This window comes from Hyperolius riggenbachi, chromosome 2 (assembly GCF_040937935.1).
Source record: "Hyperolius riggenbachi isolate aHypRig1 chromosome 2, aHypRig1.pri, whole genome shotgun sequence".
Classification (NCBI taxonomy): Eukaryota; Metazoa; Chordata; class Amphibia; order Anura; family Hyperoliidae; genus Hyperolius; species Hyperolius riggenbachi.
Window position 1 is genome coordinate 568,273,066 of NC_090647.1, and position 25,024 is coordinate 568,298,089.

The window sequence follows — 25,024 nt, forward strand, 5'->3', positions numbered from 1 at the left end:
CTATTCTGCTTCCTTCTGTCGGCTCTGTCCGCTAAGGCTGGAATGTGCAGGGCTGCTTGTGATTGGTAGAAGCTATACACACCCCCTCCAGGCCCCCTGCAGGCTCTGTATGACTCACACACTCTGCTTACGTGAGCCTATCACAAGCTGGTTAGTTTGTTTGTAAACACTGCCTAAAACTGGCAATTACAAGCCTGGTTTGCAGCAGAGAGTGGCAGAAACAGCACAGAGGGGCCCAGTACAGATTCTCTTTAAGGGATACCCATGGTGAGTAAATAAAATTTTTACTTTCCTGGAGCTTCTATGGGCCCCCTGCAGCTGTCATGTCCCACGCCGTCCTCCTCCGATGCTCCGTTCCCCGCTGCCGATAACCTGCTAATCATTCCTCTAACTAGACAAATAAAACTGTGGCTGCACAGTAAGCTCCGATGACGCGCCCGGGACCGAGCATGCGCACGGCCGCGCAGCCGCAGTTCTATTCATTTAGTTAGGGGAATAATTAGCATGTTGCCGGCAGCAGGGAATGGAGGATCGGAAGAGGACGGCGTGGGACATGACAGCTGCAGGGGGCCGATAGAAGCCCCAGGTAAGTGTCAGTTTTAGCTTTTTAACAGGTACCGGAGAACCCCTTTAAGGCTGAGTCGATATTTAGCCAATTTGATCATTTAATGGAACGACCGATTTCCAGCTGAAATCAGCCAGTTTGGTTGATTGTGTCAGGTGGAAGATTTTGCTCAGCAGCGAGTCAGGAGTACGTCGCTAGCAGCGTTTCATTTTAGGCCTGGCCGATGCAGCAAAGCTTCTCCTGCCTGTCTGCCGGACTGGGAGACCAGGGGAAATCTCTCTGCGGTGTATCGGCACGCAACAGATCTACAGCCTGAAGCCAGCCGTACAATTCTTGATGCATTTCTTTACTTTTAAATATTTTGGACATATACTGTTGGGAACCCCATACAGACACACACACTCAGACGCCACTGGTTAGTGCTTTAGTGACACCTAGTGGTCAGTTTAAATAACATGCAATAGAAGAGCAGTAAAACATTGACTTGAGAATTGTACTGTCATTAAAGTGGTCTAACACCCAGCATTTCAACTTTGCTTTAAAAGATTGCTTACAGTTTAGAAACTATTATGCCAGATTTTTTTTTAGCAGAAATTCACTGAATGGGTTAAACATGACATTTTAGTGCTGTATTTAGCTAGAAATCCTTCTTGTGCTGAGGTTTAGATACAAATGTATCTATTTACAATGTAAATAAACAAACACCTCTCTGAGAGAGCACAGAGGGCTTCCCAGACAGGCTTTTCAGAGGTCTATTTGCATTCCAAACAAAGATACATTTATATCTAAACCTCAGCAAGGGATTGGATTTCTAGCTAAATGCAAAACTAAAATGTCATGTTTAATCCATTCAGTGAATTTCTGCTTAAAAAAAATCTAGCATAATAGTTTCTAAGCTGTAAGCAATCTTTTAAAGCAAAGTTGTAATGCTGGGTGTTAGACTGCTTTAATTAATAGCATACCTCCCAACTTTGTAGGATGAGAAAGAGGGACACGTTAAAACATGCCTCTGCCACACCCCTGATCACGCCCCCTTCACACCCCTAGCCATGCCTACCACCAGAAACCAATAAGCAAAATATGTCATTTTAGAATTCATACCACATTGGTCCTTCCTATCATCAGTAGTTTTTCTTCATATTAACATTTGTAATTAGGAAATATATCAATTTAAATGATGGGAATAAAGTACGGAGCCAATTACATGCATTTCTCAGTAGAAAAATACATATATGTACATAAATCTTGTCCTGAAAGAGGGACAAATGAGGGGGAAAGAGGGACAGGGCTCCCAAAGAGGGACTGTCCCTCCAAAAAAGGGATGATTATTTCTCCTAACATTTGTATAGCGCTTTTCTCCTGTTGGACTCAAAGCGCTCAAGAGCTGCAGCCACTGGGACGCGCTCAAGGGGCAAAGCTGCAGTGTTAGGGAGTCTTGCCTAAGGACTCCTTACTGAATAGGTACTGACCCTAGCCAGGATTCTATTCCTGGTCGCCCATGTCATAGGCGGCGCCCTTAACCACTACACTATCCAGCCTCTACTTACATCTATAAGCTTGGAAACACTGAACACAACAGGGTTGACACCATTTATTTGCTGGCTTTGAAAGGTTCAAAGAGTAAGCTCTCATTATTATAATCTCTTCTTCAGACTCCTATCCCGCATACTCGATTTAGCCTTATAATCACAACTTATATACAGAGTGAGGCTTTTAAGTTTTGTATTTTGCTAATAGAAATCAGTGTCATTAACATGTTGTAAATGCAACGAGTATCAAAAATTAGCGTAAAGCATGTATTTCTAATACAGTATAGAACTGTATAAATCCTCTTGAGAATGTCTCACATACCTGGCAAAGTCTGATATGTCCTTTAAAGGAATATTGTAGGGGGGGGGGGGGGGTCGGGGGAAAATGACTTACCCGGGGCTTCTAATGGTCCCCGGCAGACGTCCTGTGCCTGCACAGCACACCGCCTCCGGTTCACTTCTAGAATTTCAGACTTTAAAGTTTGAAAACCACTGCGCCTGCGCGGCCGTGTCCTCGCTCCTGCTGATGTCACCAGGAGTGTACGGTGCAGGCACAGACCATACTAGGCCTGCGCAGCACGCTCCTGGTGACATCAGTGGGAGCGAGGACACGGCCACACTGGCGCAGTGGTTTTCAGACTTTAAAGTCGGAAATCCCAGAAGTGAACAGGAGGTGGGGCCGGAGCATCGGTGAGTGGCGGCACGGGCACAGGATGTCTGCAGGGGACCATTAGAAGCCCCGGGTAAGCTCAACTCATTTTCCCCCGACGCCCCTACAGTATCCCTTTAATGATTGTAAATCTAAAATGTAAAGAGTTAAATGATGATACTAGATCTGCAGTTGTGATGCTAAATCTTGTTTCCCACGTCACTCTACCTCTTGGTGATGTCACTCTACCTCTTGGTGATGTCACTCTACCTCTTGGTGATGTCACTCGTGAGTTATGTGAACATCACCCAAGTGTCCTTGGCAAAAAAAAAAAAATGTTCTTCTACAAGAACACTATCGTTACTAGTGATCCTGTGTGTGTTTATTTGCTGAGTCTGAGTTTTGTCATTTTTACCCCACACAAATCATTATAATCATAATATCTAAAAATCCTCATAGGGCTTCCTTGTTATACAGATCATTATTAGATAGCACTGAGAGGGATTTTCCTGTATATTTTCAAAAGTGGGAGGAGGATCTGGGTGTTTCAATTAATGCTGAGAAAAAAGCAAAAAATTGTGTCTTATCTCATGCTAATTCATTGAGTTAAAAGGCTAAAGAAATTAATTTTAAAGTATTAGCTAGATGGTACAGGACTCCGGCTAGGCTGGCTTCGACACATCCTGATTTACATGATAGATGTTGGAGGGGGTGTGGTAGTAGGGGTACCTTAGTCCTTTTTTGGGGGGAGTGTCCCCGGTTAAAAATATTTTGGGAAGGAGTACTCTTAACCACTTCGGCACCAGCAGCCTCTGCCCCCCTAAGGACCAGAGGCTGCTGGTACAGTAAAACGGAGCTTTCCGACAAATCGCCGCAAAAATCCACTGCTCACGCCGCTCTGTCCCCGCCGCAGGCTGCTCTCTCTGCCATCTCTATGACGGCAGAGTGCTGTGCGCCGGTCAGGAGCCGCTTTCATTGGCTCCTGTCACTCCATGTAAGCCAATGGGATTGGCCTTACAGTGATGACAGGGCCAGAAGCCAATGAAAACGGCTCCTACCCGGCTCACAGCGCTCTGCCGTCATAGAGGTGGCAGGGCAGCACATTGCGGTGGGAAGAGGCGGGGGCGTGCGGTGAATGGGACGTAGAGTTTACATCCGGTCAGAACCGCAGCGCCCCCTGCCCGATGTAGAATCGTACTGCGTTGTAGGGATGGTCGGAAAATTCCGCGGAATTTAAAGCTAGGCCAGCTTTAGCATGCAGTGTGGGTCATGGTCTAGAGGTGAAGACAGATACCTACTACACAGTGCATCTTGGGTTCAAATCCCAGCTATGGCATATAAGCATGCTTTTCAAAAAATACAAATCCTTAATTGTGCTACTTTTTCTATCGAATTGATCATAATGGTAGTATGGTTTATGCTAGGCCAGCTTCAACATGTAGTGTGGGTCATGGTCTAGAGGTGAAGACAGATACCTACTATACACTGCATCTTGGGTTCAAATCCCAGCTATGGTATATAAGCATGCTTTTCAAAAAGTACAAATCCTTAATTGTGCTACTTTTTCTATCGAATTGATCATAATGGTAGTATGGTTTATGCTAGGCCAGCTTCAACATGTAGTGTGGGTCATGGGGCCTGATTCACAAAGCGGTGCTAACAGTTAGCACCCTGGTGAAAAGCCCTTTATCACGCCTAAACTCAGTTTAGGCATGATAAGTTTAGGTGTGATAAGTTTAGGCATGATAAGTTTAGGTGTGATAAGTTTAGGCATGATAAGTTTAAGCGCCAACTGCGTTAGCACCGCAGTGCACAGCTGATCAAAAGTTTTGCGCTAGCAAAGTCTGGTGCACTTCGCATAGAGTTTAATGGCGCTGCTTTGCGTGCGGGACTTTGCACGCTATCTACACTTATCTAAACTTAGCATGTCTAAACTTATCACACCTAAACTTATCACACCTAAACTTATCACACCTAAACTGGCTTTTCACCAGTGTGGTGCAAAGGTTATCATGCCTAAAGTCTTTTAGGTGTGATAACTGAGTTATCACCGCTTTGTGAATCAGGCCCATGGTCTAGAGGTGAAGACAGATACCTACTATACACTGCATCTTGGGTTCAAATCCCAGCTATGGTATATAAGCATGCTTTTCAAAAAGTACAAATCCTTAATTGTGCTACTTTTTCTATCGAATTGATCATAATGGTAGTATGGTTTATGCTAGGCCAGCTTCAACATGTAGTGTGGGTCATGGTCTAGAGGTTAAGACAGATACCTACTACACACTGCGTCCTGGGTTCAAATCCCAGCTATGGTATATAAGCATGCTTTTCAAAAAGTACAAATCCTTAATTGTGCTACTTTTTCTATCGAATTGATCATAATGGTAGCATGGTTTATGCTAGGCCAGCTTCAACATGTAGTGTGGGTCATGGTCTAGAGGTGAAGACAGATACCTACTACACACTGTGTCTGGGGTTCAAATCCCAGCTATGGTATATAAGCATGCTTTTCAAAAAGTACAAATCCTTAATTGTGCTACTTTTTCTATCGAATTGATCATAATGGTAGTATGGTTTATGCTAGGCCAGCTTCAACATGTAGTGTGGGTCATGGTCTAGAGGTGAAGACAGATACCTACTATACACTGCATCTTGGGTTCAAATCCCAGCTATGGTATATAAGCATGCTTTTCAAAAAGTACAAATCCTTAATTGTGCTACTTTTTCTATCGAATTGATCATAATGGTAGTATGGTTTATGCTAGGCCAGCTTCAACATGTAGTGTGGGTCATGGTCTAGAGGTTAAGACAGATACCTACTACACACTGCGTCCTGGGTTCAAATCCCAGCTATGGTATATAAGCATGCTTTTCAAAAAGTACAAATCCTTAATTGTGCTACTTTTTCTATCGAATTGATCATAATGGTAGCATGGTTTATGCTAGGCCAGCTTCAACATGTAGTGTGGGTCATGGTCTAGAGGTGAAGACAGATACCTACTACACACTGTGTCTGGGGTTCAAATCCCAGCTATGGTATATAAGCATGCTTTTCAAAAAGTACAAATCCTTAATTGTGCTACTTTTTCTATCGAATTGATCATAATGGTAGTATGGTTTATGCTAGGCCAGCTTTAACATGTAGTGTGGGTCATGGTCTAGAGGTGAAGACAGATACCTACTACACACTGTGTCTGGGGTTCAAATCCCAGCTATGGTATATAAGCTGTTTTGAAAATCTGCAATTCCCTACTGCATGATATGAGAGAGAGAGAGAGAGAGAGAGAGAGAGAGAGAGAGAGAGAGAGAGAGAGAGAGAGAGAGAGAGAGAGAGAGAGAGAGAGAGAGAGAGAGAGAGAGAGAGAGAGAGAGAGAGAGAGAGAGAGAGAGAGAAGGACGCAGCATAAAGAATAGTAGTGCACCTTCTGGACAGGTGAGAAGGCTATGCGATAGCTGGAGCAGTTGTTAACTGCCGTCAAAGTGCTACAGCTTGAAGAGCAGGGGCGTCGCTAGCCCTGTTCTGGGGTGCCACGGATCTCAGCGGCTCCCTCCAGCCTCCGCCGCGTCACTCAGACCTCAGGATCAGGCGGCGAGCCGGCGACCAATCGTGTGGGCGCTAGGACCCAGCGCCCGCACTGATATGCGGAAGTGACATCACTTCCGCATATAGAGCGCTGCTCGTACAACTGGTCGGGTCGCCGCTGATCCTGAGGTCTGCTGAGAGGTAGGGGGGGAGCGGCGGCGGCTAGAGGGGGGGCCTCCCTTTCACTCACTCACTTCCTAAAGGGGCTCCCTGGCACTCACTCACTCCCTAAAGGGGCTCCCTGGCACTCACTCACTCCCTAAAGGGGCTCCCTGGCACTCACTCACTCCCTAAAGGGCTCCCTGTCACTCACTTCCTAAAGTGGCTCCCTGGCACTCACTTCCTAAAGGGGCTCCCTGTCACTCACTCACTTCCTAAAGGGGCTCCCTGTCACTCACTTCCTAAAGTGGCTCCCTGGCACTCACTCACTTCCTAAAGGGGCTCCCTGTCACTCACTCACTGCCTAAAGGGCTCCCTGTCACTCACTCACTGCCTAAAGGGGCTCCCTGTCACTTACTCACTGCCTAAAGGGGCTCCCTGGCACTCACTCACTCCCTAAAGGGGCTCCCTGGCACTCACTCACTGCCTAAAGGGGCTCCCTGGCACTCACTCACTTCCTAAAGGGGCTCCCTGGCACTCACTCACTTCCTAAAGGGGCTCCCTGTCACTCACTTCCTAAAGGGGCTCCCTGGCACTCACTTCCTAAAGGGGCTCCCTGTCACTCACTCACTTCCTAAAGGGGCTCCCTGTCACTCACTCACTTCCTAAAGGGGCTCCCTGTCACTCACTCACTTCCTAAAGGGGCTCCCTGGCACTCACTCACTACCTAAAGGGGCTCCCTGTCACTCGCTATCGGGGTCCCTGTCACTCACTATCTAACTGGAGGTGCCTGTCACTCACTAGCTAACCTGGGGGTCCCTGTCACTCACTACCTAACTTGGGGGCAGGGGCGTAACTAGAAATCACTGGGCCCTCCTGCGAATATTTGGATGGGGCCCCCCCCATAGGTGCCAAATAATCGTAATGGGGCAGCGTTTCACTGTAAATTAATTGTAAAGTGGGCAGCATTTTACCAGACAATCGTAATGTGGGCCAGAAAATCGTAATGTGGGCAGAGTTCACCAGAAAATCGTAATGTGGGCCTTTAGAAAATCATAATGTGGGCAGAGTTCACCAGAAAATCGTAATGTGGGCAGAGTTCACCAGAAAATCGTAATGTGGGCACCAGTCACCAGAAAATCGTAACGTGAGCAGCAGTCACCAGAAAATTGTAACGTGGACAGCATTCACCAGACAATCGTAATGTGGGCAGCGTTCACCAGAATATCGTAATGTGGGACAGAAAATCGTAATGTGGGCAGAGTTCACCAGAAAATCGTAATGTGGGCAGCGTTCACCAGAAAATTGTAACATGGACAGCATTCACCAGACAATCGTAACGTGGGCAGTGTTCGCCAGAAAATCGTAATGTGGGCCAGAAAATCGTAATGTGGGCAGCAGACACCAGAAAATCGCAATGTGGGCAGCAGACACCTGAAAATCGCAATGTGGGCAGCAGACACCTGAAAATCGTAATGTGGGCAGCAGTCACCAGAAAATCGTAATGTGGGCAACAGTCACCAGAAAATCGCATTGTGGGCAGCAGACACCTGAAAATCGTAATGTGGGCAGCAGTGACCAGAAAATCGTAATGTGGGCAGCAGACACCTGAAAATCGCAATGTGGGCAGCAGACACCTGAAAATCGCAATGTGGGCAGCAGACACCTGAAAATCGCAATGTGGGCAGCAGACACCTGAAAATCGTAATGTGGGCAGCAGTCACCTGAAAATCGCAATGTGGGCAGCAGACACCTGAAAATCGTAATGTGGGCAGCAGTGACCAGAAAATCGTAATGTGGGCAGCAGACACCAGAAAATCGCAATGTGGGCAGCAGACACCTGAAAATCGCAATGTGGGCAGCAGACACCTGAAAATCGTAATGTGGGCAGCAGACACCTGAAAATCGTAATGTGGGCAGCAGTGACCAGAAAATCGCAATGTGGGCAGCAGACACCTGAAAATCGCAATGTGGGCAGCAGACACCTGAAAATCGTAATGTGGGCAGCAGTCACCTGAAAATCGCAATGTGGGCAGCAGACACCTGAAAATCGTAATGTGGGCAGCAGTGACCAGAAAATCGTAATGTGGGCAGCAGACACCTGAAAATCGCAATGTGGGCAGCAGCAGACACCTGAAAATCGCAATGTGGGCAGCAGACACCTGAAAATCGCAATGTGGGCAGCAGACACCTGAAAATCGCAATGTGGGCAGCAGACACCTGAAAATCGTAATGTGGGCAGCAGACACCTGAAAATCGTAATGTGGGCAGCAGACACCTGAAAATCGCAATGTGGGCAGCAGTGACCAGAAAATCGCAATGTGGGCAGCAGTTACCAGAAAATCGCAATGTGGGCAGCAGCGGCGGCAGGATACATACCTTCTTCCTTGCGTTCCATCGCCGCCTTCTCGCTCTAGCGGCTGACGTCACTTCCGGAAGCGGAAGAAGGTATGTATCCTGCCGCCGCTGCTGCCCGCTGCCCACACACCAACGAGCTGGAGGGGAGCGCAGAGGGGAGAGCCCCGAGGTGAGGGAGAGGGGGGAACTTCCCCTCTCCCCGCCGACTGTGGGCAAGGCTTTCCCCTCATGCTGCCACCCCTCCAGCCCCCAAAAAACGGCCCCGAGCGGGCCCCAGGGGGGGGCCGGGCCCCCCCGCGGGCGCAGGCGCTGCGGGGCCTATTGTTACGCCCCTGCTTGGGGGGCTACCATATTAAGGGGGCATTCTGCCTATTTATGTGAAATGCTGTCTATTTATGTGCCTCATGACTGCTGAATTTGTCTTGTTGGGAGCCTTATGATTTGTTGGGGGCCTCAAGATTGCTGAATTTGTCTTGTTGGGGGCCTCATGATTGCTGAATTTGTCTTGTTGGGGGCCTCATGATTGCTGAATTTGTCTTGTTGGGGGCCTCATGATTGCTGAATTTGTCTTGTTGGGGGCCTCATGATTTGTTGGGGGCCTCATGATTGCTGAATTTGTCTTGTTGGGGGCCTCATGATTTGTTGGAGGCCTCATGATTGCTGAATTTGTCTTGTTGGGGGCCTCATGATTTGTTGGGGGCCTCATGATTGCTGAATTAGTCTTGTTGGGGGTCACATGATTGCTAACTGCGAGACTATGGGAAAAGCTGAATCCTTATCATATGAGACAATAGCATTAAACCTACTTTTTTAGCTTTTTAAAACAGAAAATAAAACTGGGAGGTTCTAAAAAATTGAATACATTTTTCAGGAGTAGGATGGATGAAATTGTTTATCTTCACAGTTTATTTTCAACTTGGATTTTCCATAATGTTCATGTATGAGTTAAAACGTTTGTACAGTATTTAGTTTAAATTGCTGTTGCCACTTTGCGATAGATAAGTGACATTTGGGTTGAAGTTTGGGCACTCGGCCTCCAAAAGGTTCGCCACCACTGTCCTAATCTAATGTCCCACCATTGCTAGCAGGGCCGGGCCGACACATAGGCTGGCAAGGCTGCAGCCTCTGGGCGCTGGTCAGTGAGGTCATTAATCACTGGTGTATCCAGACGGGGGTTCTGGATGTATGGAACACCCCCCTGAGACTCCTGTACCTTTAAAAAAAATTCCCTGAAATCGCTGAAGCAGACAAGCTGGTGAATATACAGAGGCTTGCCTGCAGGGTCTGTGGGAAAAACTCAGCTCTTTCCCTATTGTAAAGACTGCATGTAGACAGCTACATAAGGTATGTCACAGGTTGAAAAGTTTTTGACAGTCCCTAAACTCCAGGAGGGCTGCTTGCAGCTTGTGTGAGAGGCTGACCATCCCTTACATCCTCCACACCCCTATGGACGGTATACCTATATCATTCCCCTATTCCCACAATCCTCCCCACCATGTTGTTAATGTTTTGTTTTTGCTTTGGCAATGCTAAATGTATTTGGTCCTGCCAATAAAGCTTTTTTGGATTTGGCTGGCAGGGACAGGAGACACAGAACATGCAAGTAGCCTCTGTGTGATGTGGGACTGCAATACATATACGCTATCTGCTCTTTCTCAGACTCTCCACTCCACCTGGGGGGCAATCTCCCCCCAGGCCCCCTTTCATTCAGTGATTTAGGGCTGGTGTCTGGTGTATTCAGGTTTTTTGTTGTAAGGCAATGCAAAATACTAGGCTAGCTGATAAAACTGCAATTAAAGGGCAGGCAAGCTGGTATATATACACAGCATGATGCAGAGCTTGCCTGGAGGGTCCGTGGGCAAAAATCTGTCTCTCCCCTATGTCATAATGACTGCATCTTGTTAAACAAGGTGAACATTTTTTCACAGTCCCTAGACTCCAGGAGGGCTGCTTTCTGACTTGTGTGAGAGACTGGCAGGGACAGGATTCCTATTACAGGCAAGTAGCCTCTGTGTGATGTGGGACTGCAATACAGATAATGCTCCATCTCAGGCTATTCTCAATTTCTCTCCACTCCTCTTCTCTCTGGGCTAGTGCACGCCAAAATCACAATAGCAATCACTAGCAATTAGTGAGTGCGATTTTCAGAGAGATTTCTGAATGAATCACTCAAAAAAATGCTGAATGCGGTATACCTGCGATTTTGAAAAAAATCACAACGCTGCTGTGGGAACACCCACATAGGGTAACATTAGCCAAGCGCTTTTCAAATCAATGTTGATTTGAAAAACGCTCAGTGGCCCTCTTGGTGAGCACCAGCCCTCCCTCATTCACCTTTGTTTCCCTCTTCCCCTAGTGCTGGCTGGCTGTGTCTTCTTGTCGAACAGGAAAGCTAAATAAAAGTGCAATCCTGGTGAGGCAAATTATTATTATTTAGTATTTATATAGCGCCGCCATCTTCCGCAGATGCATATATCCCTGCATCATATGGGTATCGCTTGCGCTATGTGACATGTGACATATTCCACTGAATTGTCCAAACTAAGTCTATCTCCCGTTCCTCTCTCGGGGAGTTGTTCCAGCGCTGTCCCCTGTTCAAATTTGCTGCTTCCAGAAGCCCTCAGAAACACTTGTGTCCTTGAGTACTTCCAAAGATAGGCAGCTCCGTAATACGCCAGCGCACTTTTGTGCATGGGCAGTGTGGAGCCACCTGTATTCGGAAGCACTCGGGGACATAAGTGCTTCTGGACCTTTCAGGAATCCCCCCCTTAAAAATCCTGCGTTTGCCCCTGTTAATGGGCGCAGGATCTGTTTCTTCTATGTGCCCGGCTGCCCGCACTGCCCAGCGCCCGCCCCACTATTTGCTTCTATTAGTGCTGCGGGCAGCAGCGGTACGGATCATCTCTATACTTCTCTGTCTGAGAGAGAGAGTGTACAACAGTCGCCACGGTGACGATAATGCTGCCGGAGCCGCCCCCCTCTCTCTCCAGCCAGGCATGTTGGAAGCGTCTCACGTAAGCAGGGGCGTAACAATCTGGGAGCGCAGTTGAGCCGGGAGGCAGGCAGGGGCCCGAGAAATTATGACACCATGGCACAGCAAGCAAGCAAGTCTGCGCGGGCAGATGGTCAAAAATGAAGCTCTGCAGAGGTAGGACCGTGCCATGTGTGCACCAACTGAGGGGGTAAAACTCGGGGAAAGAAGAGACCAAGTTTTTATGCTGCATAGTGCCTGCCTGTGACTTGTCTTCCTCACTCCTCAGTCTAGCAGCAGCAGCTCCATGGCCATGATCAGAGTGCAGAGGAGGAAATTCCTTCCAATCCATCTATCCCTCCCCCTCCTAGAAGTCAGCACTTCCAAAGTACTGGAGGAGAGAACACGTGGGTCGCAGCGCAGTGAATTCAGTGAGCAAGATTGAAGGGGGATGTGAGTGAGTGTGTCACTGTGTTTATGTAATGTTTGTGTGTGTGATTAAGGAGTGCTGCAAGGTTGAAGGGGATGGGTGTGTGCCTACAGTGAAGGTGAGTGTGTGTACAGATCAGTGAGTGCTGCTAGAAGTGTGTGTCTGTATCAGTGCTGCTTGAAGTGTATGTGTGTGATTCAGTGAGTGCTGCAAGTGTGTCTGTGTATTTTTGTGGGTATATGTGCATTGTCTATGTAATGTGTGTTGGTTTTGTGTGTATTTGTGTCTATCTGCATGGAGAGAGAGAAAGAGAGTGTGTGTGTGGTGCTTGTTGCTCTTACAGGATATCTGAGGTGAAGAATTAACTCTAGCGTTACTTAAGTGGGGCTTCTTCCAACCCCTAGAAGTCATTTGTGTACCTCACTGCAGCTTCTGTCTTATCCTGGGTCTAAGGCAGCTTCTAAGGATCGCTGAACCCTGATGGGTCGCATCTTCTGCGCATGCGTGCACCTGCACATAAATGCGCTTCTGTCACTGGGAGCATTCTGTGCCTGTGCAGTAGTATGCTCCCAGTGCCTTGGGCGTGGGGCGTGTGCATGCATGTGCAGAGGATGACAACCGATCACGGGTTGTCACGGGAGGCAGCCAGCGGGACCCAGGAGAAGACCGGAGCTGCGGTAAGGGACACTGTAAGTAAAGCTAGATTGAATTCTTCACTTTGGACATCCTTTAAGTGTATATGTGGGCATATGCATTTCATGGTATTGCATGGATAGGAGTGTGGAGACAAAGCAAATAGGGCACCGCACACGCCCTGGTAAAAAAAAGGGTATCGACATTAATTTTAATAATTAGCAGTGTGATAAAATAGCATGCGCCAGAGGTGACCTTTATTACTGGTAATAGCCAGAAATTGCGGCGATTAACGTTAAAGTTAATGGCAGTGATATTGTGGATTTCCGTCCAGTAAATAGCGCAAATGCGCTTCTTGACAGGCACAAGGACTCTCACAGAGAGAGCCACTGCTCCTTTGCAGCGGCTCTCTCATTGGCTACATTCGGTGCCCTCAGGTCCGTGAGCGGTAGGGGAGCAAGGTCTGGGAGTTTTGTAGATAAAGGAGACAGAGGAGAAGGGATATGCCACATTTGTACATTTGTCTGACTGGCCTGCATGCGTGTGTCCACCTCCTTTCTTAATAACGTCCCTCGCAGTGTCTTGCTGGCTGGCTGCGTAGTTGGGACTGGCACCTGCAGCCATATTTTCAAAAGTTTACAGTAAGTAGTACTACTACAGTCAGTATTTAGATCCTGATTTCATTCTGCCTGCTTGGTTAGTTGTTTGTTTGAGAAAGATCTGCTTCTGCCTGCAAGCAAGCAAGCAGCAGTGTCTGTCATATATGTGTATATAGGTGCAGAATGAGTATGTTTGTGGTGGATATAGTAGATCATTCATTCTGCACCTATAAACACATACGTGGCAGATTATGCTGCCAGCCTTAATGGAAATTTACAGTTTGATTACAAAAAATGAGTTTAACTCAACTTAAAATCCGTTTTCGTGTGAAAAATACTGTCTGTTTTATCTATGCATAATTTATTGTTACAGTTAAGGGGGGGGGGGGGGGGGGGGCACTTGGGCAGCTCAGCCTCTGTTGGTATTGGACCTTGTCCCGGCCCTGATTGCTAGGTTCATGTAAATTTGTCTCCACCCGTTATCTCGCCTATATTCTGGTCCATGGCCCACCCATTTTTCGGTGCGGCGCGATAAGCACGCCGCACAACGTGATCCTCATATTTTTGGCACGCTAGCTGCAGTGTGCTGAATTCTGCTGCCTACAGTATGTACAGTATACGCTGTTCTCTAGTGCCTGCACTGTGTGCTGATTTACCTCCAGTGTGTACAGTATAAGGTGTTACTCTGCGCCTTTACTGTTTGTAAACCAGCTGTATTGTATGCTGATCCCTGCTACTTTCAGTATGTACAGTATTAGCTGTAAAGCCTGGTACACACATACAATTTTGAATAGCCAATTTTAGCTCTGTTCATAAAATTAATTGTCTGTTGGCCCACTTACTGCACGGGGGTGGTAAAATTGGGGGTCAGTGATTGACCAATCAAAATTGTATGTGCGTATACATCTTTGATCTATGCCTATACTGATTGTAAATTATGTAAAGGACAGGGGGCTCCATCCAATATTTCGATGGGCAGGCCCGTTATCTGTAGCTTACACCGCTGCTAAGTTCATGTACATTTGGCCCCACCCATGACCACGCCCACTCACCTCATGGCCACGCCCATTTTTTTGCCGCGGCGCATATACCTCCCCGCCTGGTGCCCACAGGTGCCCCCGATCTCCCCGGACCCTAGAAACGCCCCTGTTGAAGAGGTAATCCGATGACAAAGTATAAAAGTATTTGGTGTCCTCATGAATATGAATCTCGTGAGATCAGCAGACGCTATTTAGAATAGGAGGAGGAGGAGTGTAATATCTTGTGAAATTAAATTGCCTAAATAGGAATGTTGCCCACAGAAGATTCTGGATTTTGTATCAGCTGTTGTGTATTTAAATCAGTAGGAGGGGACACACATACACATTCACACACACATCCACACATCCAGGCTGTCATTTAGACTGACACTCCACGTGTCACCAGCAAACACAGAAGACTTTATACTATTATATTTTTAATCTTTTTATTGTTTGAAATTACTTATAACTATTTTTGTTTTGCTGTGAAGAATTGTAATCACTGACTTTATATTATGAGGAATTAGTGAGTAAACCCTCACTTACTTAAACATCCTTTTCAGTCTACTATTTTTGAATATCATCAAGACGCATGTATTGGAAATATTATTTATGAACCTTCAACTTATTTCACCAATAAAGAGCTAATACTGCTGTTGAGGGAGGGCCCTACGGGGCCCCTCTGGCCCAAGGGCCCTGATGCAGTCACAACCTCTGCAACCCCTATAGCTACGCCACTGCTTACTGACATTTTTACCATCACACTGACATAATGTGGAGACAAAATGGATTCCACATAAGAATAAGAGTTATAATTGGCTTCCATGTTCTGTATACCATCACTCTGCGTACATCATTACACTTAGTTTTACTCTTAATTATTTGTATTTTTCTGATAATCCTGCTCCTTCCTCGGCCCCTTTAGGCTACACAGCAGCAGTTAAGTGTCTCCGAGTCATCGGTTTGCGTTTCCGTATCTCGCAATGTCCAGAAGTCGCTGATGATGCAGCAGAGAAGCACCGTGTAGAGGACACATACAGCGACGGGGGACAGGAGGTGACCCCAGCTCTTCCACGTCACAGCCGGAGGTCCTGGTAATTGGAGATAGAATATGGGGGTCAGTCAGTGAGATACAAAGAATGCAATACACAATCAATCGATAATAGATTGCCTTCTCGGAAGTTTGAAGGTGACCTGCAGCAGCCAAAAAGAAACAGAGCAGAGGAACCCATTGTAAAATCAACCGTTTACTTCAGCATGAAAAAGCGTGCATGAGTACAGCCAGGTAGACGGAAGACCAATACAATATACCCCAGGCACTGCTGCTAGCGTGAAAACGCTTTAACATTCATTAACAGTCCACAAATAATAGCAATGAGACAGCTGGCTGCAGCAACATTACAAAGACATATCTGTGAGGAAGATTAGGGGAGTCATGCAGTGGGGGCAGGTCATAGGAGCTAGCCCAACGGCTGTTTCACACAGATATGCACTTCTTCAGAGGCTGTGACACTGTTTGGCCCCACGTCCGGGTCTTTAAACCCTGTCCTAGGCGTCAGCAGTGATGTCAACGTGGCCTGCGTCATGTAGCTCCGCCTTGGCAGTGGTAACGTGCATCTCAGCCCTTACACACTAAAGGGATAAGTACCATAGTATGTATGGGCTGAGACGCACATTACCAGTGCCAAAGCAGGGTGGATTCCCATTGATCTGTTAAAGAACCGATGAGGGGCAGGGGTGCTCGGATACCCCTTTTCAAAATTCGAATTGATCCGGATCCGGATACCCAGATATCCAGATCGGATATCCGAATCCGAACTTTGCTGTATCCGCGTACACGCGGATATCCGAATGCATTATCCAAGATATCTGGGCGGATTCGGATATCCGGATAGAAAACCGGAAGTGGCCTTTAAATTGCTTCAAAAATGATTTTTAGTGTAAATGAGGCATGTAGCATCATGTTTTTTTTTACAGGGAAACACTAATTGATTATGTGGGGACTTAAAATAAAAAATATAAAAAAATGGCTGTAAATTAACATCAGGACTAGGTTCCAGACAGCGGTCATGCAGCCCACATTGTGTCCAAAGTCCAACCGCACAACTGGGACATGACAGTTTTCAGCCCAGACACCTCAAAAAAATTACACAGTAATTGTGTTTTGGGTTCAATATAGGTGGTATCAGCACAGCAGCAGTGGCCTGTGGCACCCTGGCGGTGGGATCAGCACAGGCAGATGGAGCAGGGCAATGCAGCAGCAGCAGGTGTAACGTGTGCCAGGAGGAGCATGCCAGACATGGCACATGTACAAGGCACGTGGCATGTGTACGTGGCACGTAGCGTTGGTACCACGGCTGTAAAAAAAAATTGTGAACCAGGCGGCTTAGTTAGTAATAGTTAAGAATCAGGAGGAGCCAGGAGGTTGTGGTGGTGGTGGTAAAGGGTGGTAAGGCAGGTATAGTGATTCCCAGCCACTTCATGTCCCCCTCTTGCCAACAACAGGGAAAGACTCGCCCAACAGGGTCTGGCGACATTTTTTTTCTTGCATGGGAAGCGGTGTAGGGAGCAGAGGAGGCCACTGAGGACTGGCTGCCTGAACAGGCCTCAGTGTCGGCAGGGGTGGCAGACGGGGTTCTGGCGTTCCGAGTCTGACCACTGCCAGTGCCAGCTTGCTTCAGCCACATGATGTTGGGTACTTGTACTTTGTTAAAATCGGGGTTGGACTTTAAAGCAAATCAGCACGGAGTGACAGATAGCAGAGGAGAAGACAGTGCACACTAACTGTCTAACTACACAATACACAGTAATCCTATTCCCTAACCTATACTGTGGCTAATAGCAGGCCAGCAGCAGGCCTGGTCAGTCTCTGTGCACAGCACACACAGACACAGGACCTAATAGCAGCTGATGCAGGCCTGCAGCACAAACTCTGACTGTCACTGAATGAAATCAAGCTAGCTACCTAATAAACAATAGAACAATAGTGTAGTGAAGGTGTTAATCACTGAAAAGCTTTAGGTTTATCACTGTATACAGCACTTGCTAGGCCAGGCAGCAGCACTGGAGCATGTCTCTCAGTGAGCAGCCACACAAGAAAGGACGAGATTTCTCATTGTGGCACCCCTCCTTATATACAGGGGGAAGGGGGGGATGGCCAGGTTTCTGTTCTGTGAATAGGTGCTAGGACTTAGGCTGGGAGCTGTAACGATCGGTGAAGCACAGAGAGACTCTGATTACCGGTGATCTGCAGTATCACTGGGAATACAGATATATACCAGATTATATGTGATCTGCAGTATCACCGATAATCCGATATACAAGCTAACCTCTGTTCACCTGAGTAGAGTGTAGTGCTTAGTGTAACAGTAACACTTAGAGGACAAGGCCTCAGTGCAGCAAGGAGTACTGCACAGATTCCTTCCACAGACCTGAGCTCTCCTAGACGGGAGGAGTCAGACTGACGGTAGGAAGGATAGTCTGAAAGTGACCCTCAGGAGGAAGGGTCGCTAACAGAGCGAGGAACCGCCTCTAACGGTAAAGTCGGTTCTCGAGGTCGGACAAGCCAGGTCGGATACACACGGACAGATACAGTACAAGATCAGAAGACAAAGGCGGAGTCAAAGTACAAGCAGGGTTCGGCAACGGGGTATCAGATATATCGAGGTACAGAATCAGGAGGCAGAAACAGAGTCTAGGAACGAGCCGGGGTTCGGCAACAGAGTATCAGAGATATCGAGGTACAAGATCAGAGTTCAGGGGAATAGTCAAGGCAGGCAAAGGTCATAACAGATAATCACAATCAAACTAGTACTTTAGCTATCAACAGAATCTAGCTAAGTGTAGGATTACAGCTCCAGCTGGTCCCGGCACACTTGCGGATCTGACTACGGATCTGGGTGCTCCCACATATGTGATCGCAACGCCAGACAAAGAGCAAGTGAACCACTTGCGGGGGCCGCCTCCAATGCGGATTCCGCCGTTCTCAATGCGGAATCCGCCGTTCCCAATGCGGATTCCGCCGCTCTGCCTAAGCGGCATGCGGCGGGTTTTCCGCGTTGTGACGCCCTGCTGGACGCGGAAAAATCCGCCTCAATGTGAGAGACGGCGGCTCTTCCGCGTTTCCTCACAGTACCTCCCCCCCCCGAGGAGTGGACTCCGGACAACTCCCACCAGGTTTCTCGGGATGTAAGGCATGAAATTCTCTCCTTAATTCGTCTGCATGCATGCGCGTCCCCGGTACCCATTGCCTCTCCTCAATGCCGTACCCTTTCCAGTGTACGAGATATTGTACTGAGTTTTGCACAACACGTGAATCTAAAATCTTTTCCACCTCATATTCAGGTTGGTCATCTACCAACACAGGGGGAGGAGGAGCGGAACCCACCTGGACCGCAGGTTTGAGTAGGGACACATGAAACGACCTTACGCCCCGCATGCTGGCAGGAAGATCAATGGCGTAAGTCACGTTATTGATTCTTTTGGTCACTGGGAATGGACCCACAAACCTGGGACCCAGTTTGGTAGAAGGCTGCTTCAGGGTCAAGTGACGTGTGGACACCCAGACTAATTCCCCTGGCTGAAACTTCCATTCCACGGATCGTCTCTTGTCTGCTTGACCCTTCTGACTCTGGAACGCCTTCTGCAAATTCCCCTTAACAATTCCCCAATTGTCCCTAAGTGATCTCTGCCAAACCTCCAGTGCTGGAAATGGAGATGAGACGACTATATTATGTTGCTGTTGTTTGTAAAGTGTGTGTGTTGCTGCTTTGATATCTGGGGCTTGTGCATAGCGATTCATCAGATATCTAACAGCAAGTGTTCGTTTAAAAAGTACATTTTTTTTTCTCTTGTTTGCAGCAGGCAGTCAATTAGCTAGGGGGAGGGATTAGCTGTAACACGAGGTATTTGGACAGCTTCAGGACTCAGTACTGAGCTTGCTCAGTCTGTGGCTTGCTCACTAAGTGGCTTCGACACAAGTGGCATAGGCGTTAAAAACAGGCGTTACAACACAGGCACAAAGAGAGAAGGGAGAGGAAGCAGGTAAGGACTAAAAAAAAAAAAAAAACAGAAAAAAAAACCTTCAACCAATATTGCGGTTTTTTGCATTGGTTAGAATGTGCTAACACGTTGTGGTGTAGTCTTTAAGTTTTGAGGACTCCACCCCAGCTTCACTCACTCCCCCTCCCCTCCTCCCCCCACCCCAACTTTACTCACTCCCCCTCCTCCACCCCAACTTTACTCACTGCCCCTCCCCCCCCTCCTCCACCCCTCCCCCTCTTCCACCCCAGCTGCACTCTATCCCGAACTTCACTCACTCTCCCGTTTCATCTTTTACCACCATAGTTTACTTTAAATAATTTTTCCCCACACAATAGTCATCATGTTGGACAATGCAGTACAGTGTACATCCTGCAACATGTATGCATGCCTTGATCAGCGGATTGAGGGTGTTTACTGTTGCCCTGGATGTGTGCGTGTTGCTCAGTTAGAGGCGGAAGTCGCAGAGCTAAATAAGCATCTCGCAACACTGAGACGCATACACAACATGGAGATGAGCTTGGATCTCACGATCCAGACACTGGATGGAACCCTTGAAGATGAGGTGGGTGGAGTAAAGCCAGAGCAAGAAGCAGAGGTAGCCGCCAGTTGGGTCACAGTTAGAAGGGGTAGGGGAAAAAGTGGCAGGGAGGCTAGTCCTGAGTTGTCCCTCACTAATAAGTATGCTTGTTTGCGTAATATTGGGGAGGATGATTCAGGAGTAGCAATGCTGCAGCAGGATGTGCTCCTTAGCAACCAAGGGGCAGACTGCTGTAACGAGAAAGGGAATAGGAGTGCAGCTAAGTCTAGACAGGTACTGGTGGTAGGGGATTCAATTATTAGGCGCACAGACAGGGTAATCTGTCGAAGAAACCGTGAATGCCATACAGTCTGTTGCCTCCCGGGTGCTCGGGTTCGGCATGTAGCGGAAAGAATTGACAGATTATTGGGTGGGGCTGGGGAAGACCCGGCTGTCATGGTACACATTGGCACCAATGAAAAAGTTAGTGGGAGATGGAAGGTCCTCAAAAATGATTTTCAGGTACTTGGAGATAAACTTAAAGCAAGGACCTCCAAGGTGGTGTTCTCTGAAATACTGCCAGTGCCACGTGCTACATCTGAGAGACAGAGGGAGCTTAGGGAGTTAAATAAGTGGCTGAGAAATTGGTGTAGGAAGGAAGGGTTTGGGTTCCTGGAGAACTGGGCAGACTTTGCAGTCGGCTACAGGTTCTACAGCAGGGATGGGCTGCACCTTAATGGGGAGGGTGCAGCTGCATTGGGGGAGAAGATGGCTAAACGGTTGGAGGAGATTTTAAACTAGGATCTGGGGGGAGGCGGGAGGATAAAGTCTCAATATGTAGACAAGATAAGGTAAAAAGACAGTGGGAGCCTAACATTAAGGGGGGAGGAGAGAGGGGTGGGGACAGTGTAAAGATTAAGGAGGTTGGTAAAACTTCAAGTAGCCCATTTCAGGTAAACAAAATTGGTAAATGTGGTGGTAAAAATATAAAGTGCATGATAACCAATGCTCGGAGCCTTGCAAATAAAATAGACGAACTAGAGTTCATTCTGAATCACAAAGGCTATGACATTGTGGGAATAACCGAGACATGGATGGATGAAAGCCATGACTGGATAGCTAATTTAAAAGGATACAATGTGTTTAGGAGGGATAGAACAGGGAAAAAAGGTGGAGGGGTTTGTCTCTTTGTTAAGAATTCTTTTACAGCTGTCCTCAACGATGAGATGGAGGAAGATTGCGAAGATGTGGAGTCCGTTTGGGAAAATATTCATGGTGGAAATAAAAGTTGCCAATTGCTTATTGGGGTATGCTACAGACCACCACATATTAATGAAGCTGCAGAACTGCGATTACTACAGCAAATTGAAAAAGCTGCAAGTAAAAATGAGGTCATAGTTATGGGCGACTTCAACTTTCCAGACATTGACTGGGGTATTGAGGCTACCCATTCTGGTAAAAGCAGCAGATTTCTGGCAGCACTACAGGACAATTACTTGACTCAAATGGTAACGGAACCAACTAGGGGGAATGCGTTACTGGATCTGATCATTTCGAATAGACCAGATAATGTATCAAATGTGCAGGTTCAAGAACATTTGGGAAATAGTGATCACAACATGATAACGTTTGATCTGGTGACTGATATGCCACGGGGCAGCGGGACCACTAAAACTATGAATTTTAGAAAAGCAAAGTTCAATCAAATTAGGCAGGCACTAAGTTTGGTGAACTGGGATAATGTACTACAAGGGGAGGACACTGAAGGGAAATGGCAAGCTTTTAAACGTATTCTCAATCAATATTGTAGTATGTATATCCCATATGGAAACAAAATGTCTAGGAATAAAAAAAGGCCTCTATGGATGAATAGAAAGGTTAGAGATAAAATGAAGAGGAAAAAGAATGCCTATAAGGTCCTAAAACAGGAGGGGACCGAGGCTGCACTCAGCAATTATAAGGAGTGCAATAAAAATTGTAAAAAAAGAAATTAGGCTGGCAAAGATCGAAGCTGAAAATCAAATCGCTAGGGATATCAAATCTAATCCAAAAAAGTTTTACAAGTACATCAACTCTAAAAAAAGAAAGGTTGACTGTATAGGACTCCTAAAGGATGAGGGTGGGAACTCAATGGTGGATGACCAAGGTAAGGCAGAGTTATTAAATGCTTTCTTTGCTTCTGTCTTCACAAAGGAAACAGCACTGTTGCAAATTACAGAGGCAGAAGAGTCTCAATCTTCTAACTGTAATATTAAATACTTAACGCAGGAAGAAGTAAAGGCAAGACTAAATAAATTAAAAATAGACAAGGCACCTGGCCCGGATGGCATGCATCCTCGGGTCCTAAGGGAATTAAGTTTGGTTATAGATAAACCCCTTTATCTTATCTTTTGTGACTCTCTTGCAACTGGCAGAGTCCCAGTGGATTGGCGTACAGCCCACATTTTCCCATTATTTAAGAAGGGCAAAAAATCAGATCCAGGAAATTATAGACCTGTAAGCTTAACATCAGTTGTATGCAAACTATTTGAGGGGTTACTAAGAGATACTATACATGACTTCATAGTAGAAAATAATCTTATTTCTCAGCATCAACATAGGTTTACTAAAGACAGGTCCTGTTTGACTAACATGCTCAGCTTTTATGAGGTAGTGAATGCTAATATGGATATTGGGAATGCTGTAGATGTGATATACTTGGACTTTGCTAAGGCCTTCGACACTGTTCCCCACAAAAGTCTGGTGCAAAAGTTGGGGATGCAAGGACTGGGGAAGAGTCTGTGTGCTTGGATAGGGAACTGGCTAATGGACAGAAAACAAAGAGTTGTGGTCAATGGATCATACTCAAAATGGGAGACTGTTAGCAGTGGGGTCCCACAGGGGTCAGTACTGGGTCCAGTGCTCTTCAATTTATTTATTAATGACCTAGTGGATGCAGTAGTGAGCAATGTTGCTATTTTTGCAGATGATACAAAATTGTGCAGAATCATCAACTCTCAGGAAGATAGTGTCATATTGCAACAGGATCTGGATAGGATGGCTATATGGGCACATAAATGGCAGATGAAATTCAATGTTGAAAAATGTAAAGTCATGCATTTTGGTCGTACCAATGGTCTAGCACCATACAAAATAAATGGGAGACAGTTGGGGACATCAAACTTGGAGAAGGACTTAGGAGTACTCATCGACAACAAGTTAAATAATCGTACTCAATGCCAAGCCGCTGCAGCTAAAGCTAACAAAATTTTGGGATGCATTAAAAGGGAAATAAAAACTCGAGATGCGAGCATAATATTGCCCCTGTTTAACTCTCTAGTAAGGCCACATCTGGAATATGGAATTCAGTTCTGGGCACCACATTACAAAAAAGATATTGCAGTTTTAGAGCAGGTGCAGAGACGAGCAACAAAATTGATACGTGGGATGGAAGGTCTCACTTACCAAGAAAGGTTAGACAAACTGGGTTTATTTAGTCTAGAGAAAAGACGCCTTAGAGGAGATCTAATTAACATGTATAAATACATCAGAGGGCAATATAATAGCTTGGCAGATGAGCTTTTTGTCCCTAGGCCTTCTCAAAGGACTAGAGGACATGATCTGCGCATGGAGGAAAAACGTTTTAGCCATTTATTTAGGAAAGGGTTCTTTACAGTAAGAGTGATTAAGATGTGGAATGCATTGCCACAGGAAGTCGTTATGGCAAACTCTATACCTGCATTTAAAGGGGGCTTAGATGCTTTCCTTGGGTTGAATGACATCCATGGCTACAATTACTAGGTAAGGCCTAATGATGTTGATCCAGGGATTTTATCTGATTGCCATCTGGAGTCGGGAAGGAATTTTTCCCTTTTGGGGCTAATTGGACCATGCCTTGTAAGGGTTTTTTCGCCTTCCTCTGGATCAACAGGGATATGTGAGGGAGCAGGCTGGAGTTGTACTTTGTACTGGTTGAACTCGATGGACGTATGTCTTTTTGCAACCAAAATAACTATGTAACTATGTAACTATGACTGGAAAAGGGGAGAATTTTGGTGATCTCCCTGTCACAATCTGGAATGGAGAGAACCCAGATGAGGAATTCTTCAAATTATTTTGTGTGAATTCCTCGAAGGGCAAAAATTTTACCCAGTCAGTCTGTGCTTCCGCAACGTAACATCTTAGGAATTGTTCCAAAGACTGGTTGATACGTTCCATCTGCCCATTGGTCTGTGGGTGGTAGCCTGACGAAAAAGACAATTTCATGCCCATTTGGCGGCAAAATGCCCTCCAGAAACCAGACACAAATTGGACTCCCCTATCCGACACAATGTCTTCCGGAATGCCATGCAGCCGGAAGACGTGAATGATGAACAACTCAGCCAGTTCCTGAGCCGAGGGGAGTCCTTTCAGGGGCACAAAGTGGGCCATTATGCTAAAACGGTCGACTACCACCCAAATGACCGACATTCCTTCAGACCTGGGCAATTCTCCCACAAAATCCATGGACAAGTGGGTCCATGGCTCACTCGGGGTGGGCAAAGGCTGCAGCTTACCTACAGATGCCAGCCGGGAGGGTTTACTCTTGGCACAGACCGCACACTTCCTGACATACTCCTTGCAATCTGTTGCCAAAGAAGGCCACCAAGCACACCTGGCAATCAGATCCTGCGTTCTGGCAGCTCCAGGATGACCAGCATTCTTATGGGCGTGAAAGAGGTGCAGGACTTGTAAACGAAAGGGCAAAGGAATAAACATAACCCCTTCGGGTTTTCCCTCAGGAACATCCTGCTGAAATGGGCCCAAAACCTCCGTCCAATCCTCCCAAGTCTCCGTTGCGGCTAACACTAGTTCCCGCGGGATGATAGACTCAGGAGCGGGTGGCTGTGCTGTTTCTGGTTCAAAACACCTGGAGAGGGCATCTGCCTTGACGTTTTTGCTGCCTGGGGTGTACGTGATTATAAACCTAAACCTTGTAAAAAATAAAGACCATCGGGCCTGACGGGGACTTAAACTCTTCGCCCCCTCGATGTATTCCAAGTTCTTA

At 46.7% G+C, this 25,024-nt stretch overlaps 1 protein-coding gene across 1 annotated transcript in view; it reads right to left on the reverse strand.

The window, feature by feature from the left end:
- Nucleotides 1-14,929: 14,929 nt before the first annotated feature.
- The window catches only part of LOC137545188 (uncharacterized), a 29,491-nt gene continuing 19,396 nt past the window's right edge, over nt 14,930-25,024 (reverse strand). The window contains exon 5 of the mRNA XM_068266307.1: nt 14,930-15,529. Coding sequence (XP_068122408.1) covers nt 15,360-15,529 — 170 coding nt within the window. The 3' untranslated portion in view covers nt 14,930-15,359. The remainder of the gene's footprint in view (nt 15,530-25,024) is intronic.